Source organism: Hakea prostrata, chromosome 2, assembly GCF_041222555.1.
Source record: "Hakea prostrata isolate BN-2017 chromosome 2, UWA_Hpros_2, whole genome shotgun sequence".
In the NCBI taxonomy this organism is placed as follows: Eukaryota; Viridiplantae; Streptophyta; class Magnoliopsida; order Proteales; family Proteaceae; genus Hakea; species Hakea prostrata.
Genome location: NC_142601.1, coordinates 73,281,512 through 73,296,697, shown reverse-complemented (window position 1 = coordinate 73,296,697; position 15,186 = coordinate 73,281,512). Strand labels below are relative to the sequence as shown.

Sequence of the window (15,186 nt, the reverse complement as noted above, 5' to 3'; positions counted from 1 at the left end):
GCAATCTCAAATCTACAAGCAGAATCCTTCGAAACAAGCTATCATATGCTAAGAACAAGAAGGAAACCGAGAAGATCAAGGTATGTTCTCAAAGAACCCTAATCGCCATCAAGACGAAAAGAGAGATAAAAGAAACCCCATTTTAGAATAATGAATTAGACCACAAATGAACCAACTCAACAATATTTATACCTTGGCTCAACCGAAAATAATCGGCACCTGTCCAGATGAGATTGAACCAAAGTACAGACCTGAGTTCATAACAACAAATAGAGGAGCAAATCAAAGATTAGCCCTCTCAATTTGGTCGTAATTTTAACTTAAGGCATATTTTGCGATTAATTTTTTTTTTAAAATTGCAATGAAACGTTAGAAGACCTGTCAACATTCTTTTGTTGTCGATCAGTTCAATCAATGACGAAAATTCTTTGTAAAACATGTTCAGACTTTCCACGGAATTGATTGTTTTTATTTACCATATGCATGCCAATGATAATGTCTACTTAAGGGGGTTAAGCCGTAGTTAAACTCTTGCCTTAGGGGTTTAATTGTAAGTTGTCTTGACTCTTGAGTAGAAATATCCTACCATATGCCAATGCATATTTTTATAAAACGGGAAAATATTATGCAAAATAAAACGGAAATCATCGACCTTTTTTTTTTGGTAAAACGGAAATCATCGACCTCGATGACATGTTCTCAACACAAAGACAACACGACATGCTAGATTTACAAGCTTACCTGACCACCACAGAAGTTTTAAGTAGCACCGTTTCGTAGAACATTTGAGAAGTTGAATCGGGTGTGAAGAAAATTTAAACTAAATATCATCTCTTTGCATTTTCAATGAGAATAGTTTTTCAATTTTAAAAGTAATAAAACACATCAAAATTATTTTACAAAAAATCTTCTCAAGCACAAAAATTAGATTGGTTCGTTTTCTGAAAATATAGAACGATCCGATTTGCCAAAAAGCATTTGATCAGTTTTCAATGCCCCAAAAACTATAAAAAGGCCGAAGTATCAACCACAAAAGACTCACCTTTTTGAAAAAGGTACAACTGAGATAATCACCATTATTTAGATGTTCAATAGCATTACTCCCTGTTCATTCGATAAATAAAAGCAAAAAAGAAAATTCAAAACTTATGCTCCAATAGTTATTCTCCCCAGCACCGTAATCCATCTAAAACTTCATCTTTCATTACTAAATAATTCGTCACTAGTTCATTTGCGTAATACCATGTACTCATGTTGTGGGAAAGCGTTTCAGAATTTTTTTTTTTTTTTTTTTTTTTGGTAGAAAGAATATTTCTTATTGACAGTATCATAAAAATCGCAACAAAGTTCTAACTCCATTAAACCCGTATGCATGAGTTGAAATTAGCTAGAGGCCTAGAGTTCAGGGAACAATGAAAGGTTCACCGTTCCAAAAACGGAAACCACATCAATATCCTTTGGAACTCAATCCCAGGTGGTCATCTTGTGCAAAATAAATTTGAATCTATGAACTGAATATTTTTTATTACAACGGCATAATATATGAATTAACAGATCTGTTTGTTTGGATGCTCTTATTTGATTGTGGATGAATTAAGCTCTTGACCCAAATTAAAAAATAAATAAAAATAACAGAGTAGGTCTCCTATTCTAAACCAATACTAGTCAATGCAAAGAGATAAAACAGCAAATTTAATATAACAAGCAACGCCCAACCGCTCACTACAAAACACAACATAGAAGCCCCACCGTTAAAGTGGTTCAAACATAATACACATGTTGAAGCAGACACCAGTGAGTACCTGCAGATCAGCATTGACATAGAGACAGTCTACAGAGAGCCGAGTCGAAGTACTTGATCATCGAGTTTCATCCTCGAGGTTACGGAAACCTGCAGTTAAGTCTTCATGTAGCTTACTAAACTTTGCCACCAGGGCAGACTCACCTTCTGCTGGGTCCTCAAATTTCTGGGACCTGTAAAAATTCAAATATAAGTTACAATATGATCCCCATAAAGCAACTAAAATGCAATGCTCTGTTTCAACCTCTTCCTTGGTTGAAATTTTTCTTCCCCAAAATTTTCTTCCCCACCCCTCTTCTTTCTTTTTTTATACATTCTTACTGTTTTACTTACACTAATCGGTAAAAAAGATCTCCCATCTTGTGTTTGATAAGGCTGTAGGTTATCTTCTGTCCGTCCATACCAGCACCTCGCTCTACTGCCTGCAAAATTCCATCAGTTTGGTATCTTACATCTTTTTATTCATAAACAAAAATAGACAATATTTAAGACCAAAATATTTCTAATCTGCATCAATTTCACCATTTGATTGCAGAAATCACAAGCAGATTTGCACAGAGAGAGAAACACAAATTAGACAACGATGCTTAAAAACACCTGACCATGAGTAGTACATGTAACTTAAACAGTTAAAACTCAAAGTGGAATATGTTTAAAAGTAGTCATAGAGTTACTCTTAAGAAGAAAGGGAAAAATACATTTGCTTTTTAGATGTAAGTAAAAAGTGTTGGTCCATGGTAGGAAAAAAAAAGCTCAGGAATTCAAGTGAAACAGAACACACGTTTAGACAATTGGAAATGATAGGATAATCATTTTCATCATAAAAGTAAGGGCCCTACCTGATTCGCCAAATTGTAGAAATGGATAATGTTGCGCATCATCCAAACTGACTTGTAAAATGGGCAAAATTTATCATATCTGTTGCATCAATGAAAGGTTTGTAAGGACTCACATGCAACGGATAAATAATGTTAAAACTTCCTGGAGCCACTCATGAAGTGGACCTTCAGCTACTTACGGAGTAAACGCATTCTGGGCAAGATAGTCCTCCCTCAGAAGCTTAGCAGTCTCCAAAGTAATCTTATCTGATTCTGCTAACGCATCTTTTCCGACAAGCTGCAATGTCATAAAACACAGGTATTAGCGCATCAATGACAACCAATGTTGCAGAGCTAAAACAGAGATACAAGATGCATATTATCTAATGCTCCTGACAATGGCTCAGGCGACAATGTACTTTCTTTTTCTCTTATTTTTTTATTTTTTTTGGGAGAGGGGGTTGGAGTTGGCATTTTGGGGGGTGGATAAATGTTTGTTTAAGAGAAAAGAAACAAGGATTAACAGATGAATAGCTGAGAGACCATCCCACATGGATATCTAAGAGACCAAGTGCCTTTGTCAAATGCATCTTCCTGAGCACCAAACTAATAAACCATACCCCCTGCCTCTTTAACATTCCACATTTTGCCTTACAAGAGGAGTACTTCTAGAATACTTCATAACCTAGGCTTTTGATCTGCTTCATTTCAAGTTTTGTTATGAAAAATTATACTTGCCAATAAGCATTATACATGGAACCAGGATAGGCAGCTGACCCAGACAAAGGGTGTCAAGCACTATGGCTTTGGCATTATGGTACGGTTTTGGTACAGTATAGAAAGGACTTAACTAGTAAACTTCAACAACTGGGAAGTGGGAAAGATAAGAACCTTCAAATCCAATATGGAATTCAACAGCAAAACAGAGGAAATTCACAAGATCTTCTGGTTTTAATGGTGCCAGTCAGCCCCAACACCTCACGGTGCCTCAGCCAGAGGCTGCCCCAACACTCATAACAGAATACTACCCCCCCCCCCCAGGACCCCTACAAACACTCTTCCCGTGACCCTCCCACATGGATTATTACAATACCTAAAACTACCCATGTTCCAGAACCTACATTTGGTGTCTTAACAATACTTCCCCCCCTAAAGTCTCACCATGCCTCAAGGTGAACTCAATCCACTCCCAGCAACTCTGAGTTCTTTATTGCCGGTGTCCTCTGTAACTGCCGCTTGTTCATCGTCCTCTTCATGGAGCATCAGTACCTTAAGCTGGTTGTAGGGGCACTGATGGGCCTTCGAATGGAGGTGTCACAGCGGAAACACAAACCTTTGTCCATCTTCAATTTGATTTCATACTACGTCAACCAACAAAGAACGCTAGCTAGTTGCTATGGGGGTTGCCGCTGCCTGAGGAGACGTTGGGGAAGATGATGAATAGGGACTCCTTGGGGATTAATTAGGTTGTGGTTGGATCGCTCCAGTCGACCAGCGACCCAGCCGCGTTAATTCCAGACGTATTCGGGTTCGCTGTTGCTGGACTAGGCTTAGGCCCATTTGTTCTTATAGAATTAATATTCAAAACCTGTTGGGCCAGTGCTTGGGCCGAAGGAATGGGCTGGGCTAGATTGGGCCAATGAAGGCCTTCAAGGGCCCACTTGCATCTACCTGGGCCAGTTCCACTGTCTGGATCAGACTCAGGTTTCAACTAGACCTCGGCCCGAATCTCATCCACTAAAACCGATAGAAAGGCACCATGAAGCCAGGCTTCGTCCCGACATCTAGCCGCTGCAGCTAGGGTCTCAAAGTACTCCCAGAATTCGCCAACAGTGCCTTGCTGCTTGAGGCTTATCCGAGCCTCTTGGGGACTCCTCAATTGAGGCAAACCATACCTTCTCACCATGGCTTCCTTCAAAGACTCCCATGATGTCATAGGTGCCTGCAGTTCCTGGAATCACAACCACCCAAGCGCAAACCATTGAAGCAGTGTTGTAGCTCGAAGGATCTCATTGCTGTCAAGTCTATAGAGGTGGAAATACCTCTCTGCATTTGCAATCCAACCCCAGGGGTCTTCACTGGTGAATATCAGCATCTCCAATTGCTGAGATGTGAAGTCCCTGTGCTGGCCAATCCCTTCGAGACCAAATGGATCTGCGCCTCTTACTCTCCCTGCGTTCACGCTAGCTGCCAGCGGTGTAGAATTTGTTACTCTCTCCTGCACCACTTCCGGTGCCGGTGAATCAATCTCCAAAGCCTTCCCACGCATCAGGTAAGTCTGTAGCTCAGATCTGAACTCGCTGTTACTTTGCTGCTCCTTGCTGCTCCTCCAATTGTTGGTCTATGAAATCGAACCTGGAGTCCATTGCAGAAAAATGGATATGGACCTCTTTCACCATCTTCTCCAATTCTTCCACACTTGCTTCCATCCTTCCTCTAACCATGCCCTGGGATCTGAATCACTCTGATACCAATTTGACAAAACTCACCCCAGTTCACTCCCGCAAGCTGTGCATGCCCCAAAACCCAAATCATTTTTCCACACACCCCCCCCTAAAGAAGGACCCATGCGAACAGTCTTCCCATGGGACCCTCCCATATGGATTATTACAATACCCAAAACTACCCCTGTTCCAGAACCTACAATTGGTTTCTTAACAGGGAACACTAAGGATCACTGTTTGAGAAATCCACCATGGAACAGTGGTGGGTAGCTCCAGGACCTGGCTAAAATATACACATCCGAGAACAGGTAACTCTTAATCTAGATTTCTCATCTTGAACCCAATATATTTATACAACAGCTAGGGAAGCATATTTGGAGAAAAGTTGACTACATACCTGGACAATTTCATTCAGGTCATCCTCTCTCTGCAGTACTTCACGTGCTTTCGTCCTGATTTCAATAAAATCTGGATCAAATTGTTCATAGAAAGACTCCAAGGCCTGGAAATACAGCAAAGGATATAAAAGAAACATGCAAAACAGTCCAATAAAAAGCAAGATATAAGACACATTGAAAATTTCTACTTTATAATCAACTAAGGAATGTGAAACATGCCGGAAATATTTTAGTCACGAACCGTTGAGTACTTTGAATAAGAAATAAGCCAGTTTACAGATGGGAAATGTTTTCTCTGAGCAAGTTTCTTGTCCAGACCCCAGAAGACCTGTAAAAGATTTCAAAAGAATACAAAATGCAATAAATAAGTAGTTTTTGGAAAATAAGTATCCATCCTGCCCGGGCTGGGCAATATACCACATCCATTTATCAGTGGGACTCAATGATCACTGCATATGCGGCACAAAAAGATTCTAACTGGCCATGAACCACAAAGTAACATCTGAATTCTTCCACTAATTTTTTCCTTTTCCTGACCAACCAAAAAGGATGTATGGCCTTTGAACCATTAGGAACATCTCTCTTAAGACCCAGTCATCGATAAGAATCAATGCTTCAACAACACCCTTCTTAAGTCCAAGAAGAGTATAGTTTTATCCAATCCACTCACTTTCAAGTGGTGGCATAGTGAATGGAATTTGAATAACAGGAAACATAAATGAACATCCTTATTACCTGGACAATACTAAGGGTTGCAGATGTCACAGGATCTGAGAAATCTCCTCCTGGAGGAGAAACGGCACCAACAATTGTGACACTACCGGTACGTTCTGGTCCACCAAGACACTTGACTTTACCCGCACGTTCATAGAAAGAGGCTAAACGTGCAGCCAGATAAGCAGGGTAACCACTATCTGCAGGCATTTCCGCCTGGAAAAACAGATAAGTTCCAACATAAGAATATGGACAGGATTGAAAAAGCATCAATTCTTAGTAAGTAGCTAGTAGCATAAAAACGATACTGAAAGGAATTATGCGTATAGCTAATCAGAGTTAAAATGACTAGGACATCTAAACTCAAAAAAAAAACATTACCATACTTGGCACAATTCAGACATCGTTTGAGCAACCATGAACAAATTAAAAATGGTTGCTAAAACATAACAAGTTTTGCTTTCAGGATTCGTATCAAGTTCCAAAGGCGATTCAGATTTTACATGTAAGTATCAACTTAGAGTCATTTCAAATCTAATTACACCCACCCATAATGGTCCTAGCCTTCTTGAATGGTTGTATTTTTCAATCCAATGACATGCATTAAGACAAAGTAAGAGCATGTTTAAAACCTAATAACATGGTAAACATTTTAAAGAAGTGATGCAAGGGTCTATAAGCTATTCCCATCCACGGTTACAGCATAATAAAATGTTATAATTCTACAAAAAATAGTGCTCCACACTTGAATAGAAATATAATATAAATTGGGGACAAATTTCTTCCCATTTTAAATATGTTTCTCGATGACCTTCTTAACTTCTTTTGCAGTGTTTTGTTTTCTCATAGAGGGAAGGGGGAAATTATGCCGTAAAATTAGCAGATTTCCATTTTTTTTTTTTTACCAATTTGTGGAGTACTTCTTTTGACTCTCTTGCTCCCTTAAATGAGCAGGACGAATCAGCAGTAAAATTAGCTAACCTTTCTCATTTATTTTCCAGAAATTTCAGCCATCTCTTTCCGGATTACGGATGGTTCATCAATTTCATTCTGGCTAGACCCTTCAAACCCCCTAGGCATCCTCTATAATTTCTTTGGCCCCAATGTAGTGTATGACTCCTGGATCCCTGAATCTGCCCTCCTCTCTTCTTCCATCTCTGATAGCTCTTGATCCCCCTCCCCCTCTTTCCCTCTCCTCCTCCCCCGTGACTGTATCATTTGGCTTCCGACCACTCGGGTCTCTTCACCACCGCCTCTCCTCCCTCCCCCATGACTGTATCATTTGGCTTCCGACCCCTCGGGTCTCTTCACCACCGCCTCAGCTTGGAATCACATCCACACCCCTACTGATTTAGTCCCTTGGGCCCCCTTTGTTTGGTCTAAAGGCGACATCCCTTGCCACTCCTTCACACTTAGGCATTCCCTCAACGTTTGCCTCACCACGCAATCATTCTTCATCCACCACCATATCCCTGCTAGCCCTAACTGCATCCTTTGCTAGCATGGTCCTGAGGATATTGACAATCTCTTCTTCACTTGCCCTTTCTCTCGCCTGCTTTGGGGGAGAGACATTGCTTCCATTTGGCCTTGCTCCAGAAGCTCCTCTAAGTTTGCTAGGGATTGGGCCTGGGTCTTAAGGTCCTTTTCCAGGAATTCCACCTATGAACAAGTTGGTAAGCTTGTTTCGAGAGCTACCGTCCATCACCTTTGGTGGGAGAGTAACCTTAGGACTTAGGAGATGAACCTCCAACTCAAAGATTATGGACAAGATTTGGAAAGCCATCTACTTTGATGTCTCCTCTAAGTTGCATATGTTTCCCCATCCCCTGATTAGCAATACCCAAAGGAACATGCTTATTGTTGAAACCTGGGGCTTACATTCTTTCGGTCTAGTAGTAAAGACCGTTTTCCCTTATTTCTTCCCCCTCTTGTACAGTTCTTCTTTCCCCTCCTTGGGGTTGTGGTAATGAAATTTATTCATCAAAAAAAAAAAAAAAAAGTTGTGTCCTAAGTTCCTCAGAACTGACAGTATTCAAATAAGTATTCTCCTAAGCCAAATTATAAAGTAGATGATGTAGAAGCAATGTTACAGCTAATAGAGTAGAGTACTGTTAAGCAGCAATTAGTTTTTTTCTACATTACGTCAGACTACTATTTCAAGCATTATTAATCTAAGATTAGAACATTAGGATGCAAGAATCACTTACAATTAACTTCCATGTTCATCATTCAACAATTGCTTAGGGTGACAATGGCACAAACCAGCACTAATATGTTACAAAAAGAGAAACCTTAAAAAAAGGCATTACATATTAGGCCATTCAACCAACAAAAACCTAGGCTACTATTTTGAATATATGTGCTGCCACAAATAATGGTATTCACCCTAAAAAATGACACGGTTTTGGTGGTTGTTTTGTTGTTAAAGCTGGATATCATTTTCAAAACAAAATAGGGTAGAAATGTCCTAGAAAGAGAGGAAAGTACCAGACGCCCTGATATTTCACGCAAAGCTTCTGCCCAACGAGATGTCGAATCAGCCATCATACTAACATTGTAACCCATATCTCTGAAATATTCAGCTATCGTGATGCCTGAAACATTCAATAACATCAGCATAACAATAGAGTGAACTCCATCACATGATTCTGCATAACTCAAGACATCAGCAAGAATAATCTACAGGATGGGCTTTATATTCTAAGCCCTTTTTTCAACTAATGAGTACAAAAAAGTTCAGGGGTTTGACAAAAATACAAAACAGTAATGCCAGAGGATTGGCCACCCAGGTCATTCCTGAGCAATACCAACAGGTAAATTTGGGTTCACCATGCCACCATAGAAATGGAAATTGCCAGTGAACCAGCCAATCCAAAAAACATCATGGATTGGACTAGTATCATCCAGCCTTGATAAAAGTCAAGCGATGCACGCCAACATGCGCAGGAAAAAGCACACACCCCCCTCTGTGAACAATGGACAATAAACAGAGTTGTAGGCTAATATAGTTACAAAGAAAGAATGCAAAACCATACTTCATAAAAACATTACAGAAAAGGAACATTTTGGAGAAAATGAGCTCTCCATTCCATATGTCACTTTGGCACATCTGGACCTGCTGCAATTCCAACCAAAATGTTCAATGTGATACCTCTGATTACTTTTCTTTTCTTTTTTTATTATATTGAAGTTCATCAAAAATGTTCTATTTGATATAATATTCATCATGTTATCATTCTTTTTAGAGTCATTTGGAGTACACTGATGATAGCACAATCTTAATTATGGCATGCACTCGGTAACAATATTGCATTGCAACAGAATGCAACATGCTACAACACAATGTTTCAACTCATATGCAAATGTGCTGCCAACTGCCACATTAGCCAACAAGCAACAAGACAAATCTCTAAACTTAACAGTTATTTATTAGGGAAAAAAGAGAAGAACAAGAACAAGAAAACCACACACAGACATGCATTGAAATAACTACAAATGCCAAACTATCAACAAAAAAATTCATAAATGCTTTACGCTCCCCCCCATTTTCTCAGGTGTAACATGATCTTGCATATCTGGCCGTTCCTGACAATTAAAGAAGCAGTTTTCCCTGGCAAAGTGGCCTCAAGACGATTCAGTTTTCAGATAGCCTAGGCCACTGGATTTCTGAAAGACAGCTCACTGTCTAGACCTTTCTGAGAACCAAATAACTGTCCAAGCACAAAAATATGATTCACATGCAAAATGATGCATATTAATATACATCTAAAAGAAGTCTTCTTTCAGCATATAATTCTAACCTCACTCTAAGGCAAATAGTACCAGAACAAAACCATTCACCAAATTCAAAACAAGAAGCACCTTAAAAACTAAGTCCCAAAAAATTTAGAACTAAAATGGCCCAAAGGTTTTTGTACATGAAGGAAATCAAGAGGCATACTTTGAAACAATAAACGGTACACCAACTGAGCAAGCAAAAGCATAAATATTCACCTGTATAAATGGAGGCTTCTCGAGCAGCCACAGGCATGTTGGAAGTGTTAGCTACAAGTGTTGTCCGCTTCATGACGGATTCTTCACGGCCATCGGGTAATGTCATAGTCAATTGAGGAAAATCCATAAGAACCTGAAAATTTTAAGAAACAGAACATTCAAATTTCAGATGCTACTAAAGGACTGATAAACAAGGGAAAGAATAAAAGAGCTACATACTTCCGCCATTTCATTTCCTCTCTCTCCACAACCAACATAAACCACAGTGTCAGAATTAGAGTACTGCACATGAACAAAACTTTATACATAAGAACTCCGTTAATCAATCCTTTATCATCCTGGAAAATAAAAGGAGAGTCTGGCAGGCATCATACACCAAATAAACGAGAAACCCCACCTTAGAAAGAGCTTGACTGATGACGGTTTTACCACAACCAAATGCTCCAGGAATGGCACAAGTCCCCCCAAGAACAGAAGGGAAAAGGGCATCAAGAACACGCTGTAGAAAATATTCAAAAGAAAGAATGAAGATCTCCAACTTAAATTGAAGCAGTCGAGTAAAAAAATCTGACAATGTTTTCTATTTGTTTATTACCTGTCCAGTTAAAAGAGGTGTATCAGCAGCAAGTTTTGATGAAACAGGGCGGGGTGTACGGACAGGCCAACTCTGCAGCAGTAGAACAAAACAAATGTAAGAAATCATTGTATGAATTCTGATTTATACCCAACAAAGAAACGCAAGTATGAGAAATCAAATATTATGTTCTAAATTGATAGAATAGCCAAAGAAAATAATTCTAATCACCTGGAGCATGGTAAATTGCTTTTTAACACCTTGAAACTCAAGCTCCAACACAGTATCCTGCAAAACATATGGCAGGTGAAGCATTTAAGGTGATGAAACTAAACAATGACACGGTGAATACAGAATTAACATAGTGAACACACAGAACACAAAAGCAAACGTCAGACTATAGACTAACAAAATAAAAAATCCCCAAAGCAACTTTGTCTCTCTCTGAGGAATTTGCGGTGCATCCCAAAGTCTTAACATCTAGGTTGAACACTACCAGCAAGCCACAGTATAATCAGTCTTTCAGAATGGGGAGAAGAAAAGAATAATGAATAACTTGACCATCAATGCATCAACAGATCTTATTACTAACGTAAAGAACCTGGATGCCAAACCTTTAGCGAGTATTGACCAGCAGGTGCAACGTAAGTGACCTTTCCCATAGCATCAGGAGGAAGAGCAACATGATGTTGCATCAAACTGTTCTCAAAGACACTCTGCAACACAACAATAAAAATTTTGGGATTCATATGCTGCATAAACTGAAACATCTGAGCAGGGTACTAACACCATCGTTACTCATCTCCCTCCCATTAACCCATGGTCGCAAATATATCCAAGAGTAGCATTGATGCCATCAAACTTACAGCATATAAATCTCCACCAGTTAGAAGGTCTCCTTCACCTGCATCAGTAGAAAACATGAACTAATCAATTATCCAGCACATTCAGTAAAAATGCAATTATGATATGTTAAATGATTACCTATTTTCTTCGGTTCGAACTCCCAGAGGATATCTTTATCCAGAGCTGGGACAGAGACCCCACGAGGAATATAGACATCACCAGATCTTTTAGCAATAGTTTTCAAAGGTCTCTGCAATAAACAATGAAACCATTAGCTCATGTCAAGTGATAGAGACACCTCTTTGACCAACGTTTGTGCATAAAAATAAGTGTATATAGAAGGAAAAAGAGAAAGGAAAAAATCAGGGGAATCTACAATAGCAGTTAGAAGCAAACCTGAATACCATCAAAGATATTCCCCAAAATTCCAGGTCCTAACTCCACTGAAAGAGGCTGCAATAATAGAACACACAATACAACATAAGATGTAATCAACAAAACTCATCACCAACAGAAGCAAGAGCAAACCTCGAAGTACCTTGTGTGTTCGTAGAACAGGATCATTCACCATCAGACCAGCTGTTTCTTCATAAACTGACAAAAAGCAAAGCACAAATAAATAAATAAATAAAAAGAAAGAAAGAAAACATTGTTTCATTAGCACTGGGATTACACAGGTTCCAACCCAACTACTGCTGCATGCAATATGAACAAAAATGAACAACAGAAGATCACACAGGAACACTCAAAGAAACCAGCAGTATGACACAAACACTCAAAGAAAAAACCTTGGATTGTTGCAGAATCTCCTTCCAATCTAATAATTTCCCCAATAAGATTGTCATGCCCTACACGAACAAGTTCATACATAGCAGCCCCTGCCATTCCATCCGCAACAACAACTGGTCCTGATACCTGCAAAATGATTAAAAAATCTGAGAAAGGAAATAAAACTCCTGGGAGTTCTATTATGGTTTAACATATATGACAGGCCATATTGAAACAGGAAATAGTCCATAGCACCATAATATTATAAAACATGTAACTTATTACATATGTGACGTGATAAAACTTGTCAAAATTTAGCAAGATCTTAAAAGGCCTAAAAAAAAAAAAAAAGGAAGATCATGTACACAGCCAATTTCTCACAAGCACCATCTGATAAAAAAAATTCCATTTATAATCTAATAAGAAAAAAAAAATGGAGCATGATCCCAATTATTGCAGCTGAAGAATAATTGATGAATAAAGACATCTCTATAATACAAATAGGGTATATGGTTTATATCAATAATAATATAGTAAATGCTACAGATATCAATAGTCAAGTTCACAAAAACCTGGAAAAGTATTAAGTCGAACTCTAATTACAGCTCTAAAAGTAGTATCAACAAATCCCGTGCAACAACTTTTAAACCAGCAGACACTGAAGGTCTTACATATGTTATCCCTCCCATTCCCAACCCCATTCCTCCCCAAACCCAGTTCCCGATAACTTTAACATCTTACGTAAGAACTTCCTAACTAAGCACCTTCAGAACATACAAATTAGATACGACCACTTCAGTTCAACTAGAGGCTACGGATTGCACTCAACGAATCAGTAAAAAATTAGCGGATTGGAATCTTCTTAAGATCCTCAAACAAAATCTTCTTTAACTACATCAGAATCCAATAGTCAGCGATCGAAGTAGGAAAAGATACTGATCACGCTCAATAAATCCTTAAGAGAAACACTTCAGAATCCAGACAAGTGCCAGTGAATTCATACAAAGATAATTATTAATCGGGTTCCAGAAACGACGTAATTAAATCCAGAACCAGATTTTGCAATAAAGATGAATCAAAAGCGCCAGACATGGAGGAAGAAGAATCAAATCCATTCATTCGTACAAAACTCAACCCTAAACAGCAGCGAAAAAATAAAGAGGTTTTTCCTATTTCCTGAGAAAGGTCTACATACCTTGCGAACGTAGCCATACTCGCTTTCCTTCTCCGAATCCTCAAATGTCGTCAACCGAGCTCCATAGACCGACGGCATTTTGACTAGCAGATCTAACAAGCAAACAAGATCGAGCTCAGATATTACTAGAATTACGATACTTGTCACAAAATCTGCCAGAAAATAACAGAAATACAAGTTGAATAATTTGCTAATAGTATAAATGTTTCAGAAAATCTCGAGAGAATTACTGAAAATAAAAATTTGAGGATCGGCTCCTCACTGAAGCGAAAAAACCCCAGATCAGACGTAAAGGAGAATCGGATATCAACTCTAGGAGAGAAAATGGCAGATTCAGACACAAGGTTCCCGCGATCGAAGGAAATAGCTACTCTCTGATAACTTCCATTTTTTTAGTTACTAATAACCTCTTTATCAATTCAAATTTACTTCTGATGCCACTTGATCTTCCACGAGACCGCCTTTAAATCTGCGGCATCGCATCGTAGGGATTTTCAGCATATTCTTATCCGACAATGCTAACAAATATTAATGTTTGATGTGCCGATCCAACGGTCTATGGTTAGCATTTCTAGTGGACCCACAGGCAACGGATCTTAATTTGACGTCCCAATCCAAGAGAAGAAAGAGAGAAATGAGATAGGGATCCACTGCACGTGGATATGGGCGTCGATTAATTTAAACAAATTGGGTAATATCAATTAAATCCTCTTTTTTTGGTAATAAATTAATAATCAATTAAACCCTGTATGCTGTTGGAAAAATAAAATGAAAAAAAAATGGCAATACAAAACAAAGTTTTCATTTTATTTTTCTTTTTATAATAAACTATTCATTTTTACTTTTATCTTAAAAAAAAAAGTACTTTTTTGGTAATAGAAAAACAAAAAGGACAAACGAAAACCATTTTACCAAAGAAAAAAACGAACAACGAAAGCCATTTATGTAATAATTGATAATCAGTCATCTCAAAAAAAAAAAAAAAATTGATAACCATTTATGCAGGCTTTGGGGGTAAAGTGGACAAATTCGTCTTCACCCACTCTATAATTGGATTGTCTCTATAATTATATTGTCTTTGTGTTTTAATATAAATCAGTTGTTCACCAAAAATAAAGATGAAAATTAATAAAAAATAGATTAATTAGAATTATTAAATAACTAATTTTGATAAAAATAAATTTATTGATGATGAATTAGGGAGCAAGGATGTGTCTTTATATTGAAATTACATAAAAATATTAGTACTTATATAAAATTTTTATAGGGAGGTTGTTACTTCAAGGGATAAATTTATTTTAAAATTGATACGTAAAATTTAATAATCAATTGCCTAAAACCATGGTTAGTTCAATCGTCCGATGAGAACTGGTTCAATAATTAAACTCAAAAGTACTGTAAGCACCAAGAAACACAACAAGATATAAAAGAAAACGTGATCCCGCTAAACTCAAGATAAACAATCGTGTCTATATGAAAACTGCAATTACCCCACATTGAGAGAGGAAAACCTAACAATCCGAGTAATGATGAGATTCTGGATTGATCCAACGATTAATAATAAAAGGTAAACCCTATATAAATCAAAGCACAATATGAAGATAAAGTAACTAAATCGTTAAATCTTTATAGTGG

General features: G+C 38.1%; 1 protein-coding gene across 4 annotated transcripts; it reads right to left on the bottom strand.

Moving 5' to 3' along the window:
- Positions 1-1,497: 1,497 nt before the first annotated feature.
- On the bottom strand, positions 1,498-13,972 carry LOC149026370 (V-type proton ATPase catalytic subunit A). Of its 4 annotated transcripts, XR_016171838.1 has the most exons (22): positions 13,782-13,971; positions 13,552-13,643; positions 12,377-12,503; positions 12,127-12,182; positions 11,985-12,041; positions 11,727-11,838; positions 11,609-11,646; positions 11,357-11,458; positions 10,974-11,030; positions 10,764-10,835; positions 10,566-10,667; positions 10,388-10,450; positions 10,169-10,301; positions 8,663-8,769; positions 6,197-6,391; positions 5,703-5,789; positions 5,461-5,565; positions 2,820-2,917; positions 2,641-2,719; positions 2,135-2,223; positions 1,803-1,974; positions 1,498-1,722 (listed from the first exon to the last, which is right to left on the bottom strand). XR_016171838.1 is itself a non-coding variant. In XM_089146653.1 (21 exons), the coding sequence occupies exons 2-21, from the start codon at positions 13,627-13,629 to the stop codon at positions 1,860-1,862; spliced, it is 1,872 nt and encodes a 623-aa protein (XP_089002779.1). In that variant the 5' UTR covers positions 13,630-13,634; positions 13,782-13,972; the 3' UTR covers positions 1,498-1,859. The 4 variants fall into 4 exon arrangements, 3 of the variants coding, with proteins under 3 accessions (XP_089002779.1, XP_089002780.1, XP_089002778.1); XM_089146653.1 differs by having other exon boundaries at positions 1,498-1,974; positions 13,552-13,634; positions 13,782-13,972; XM_089146654.1 differs by having other exon boundaries at positions 1,498-1,974; positions 13,814-13,972.
- Positions 13,973-15,186: the final 1,214 nt, after the last annotated feature.

Coding starts and splice junctions, on each gene's coding strand:
- LOC149026370 (XM_089146653.1), bottom strand. CDS start 13,629: ATGCCGTCGGTCTATGGAGCTCGGTTGACGACATTTGAGGATTCGGAG. Junction 10,451..10,565: donor TCAGTCAAGCTCTTTCTAAG/GTGGGGTTTCTC, acceptor GTTCATGTGCAG/TACTCTAATTCTGACACTGT. Junction 5,566..5,702: donor CTTATTCAAAGTACTCAACG/GTTCGTGACTAA, acceptor CTGTATTTCCAG/GCCTTGGAGTCTTTCTATGA.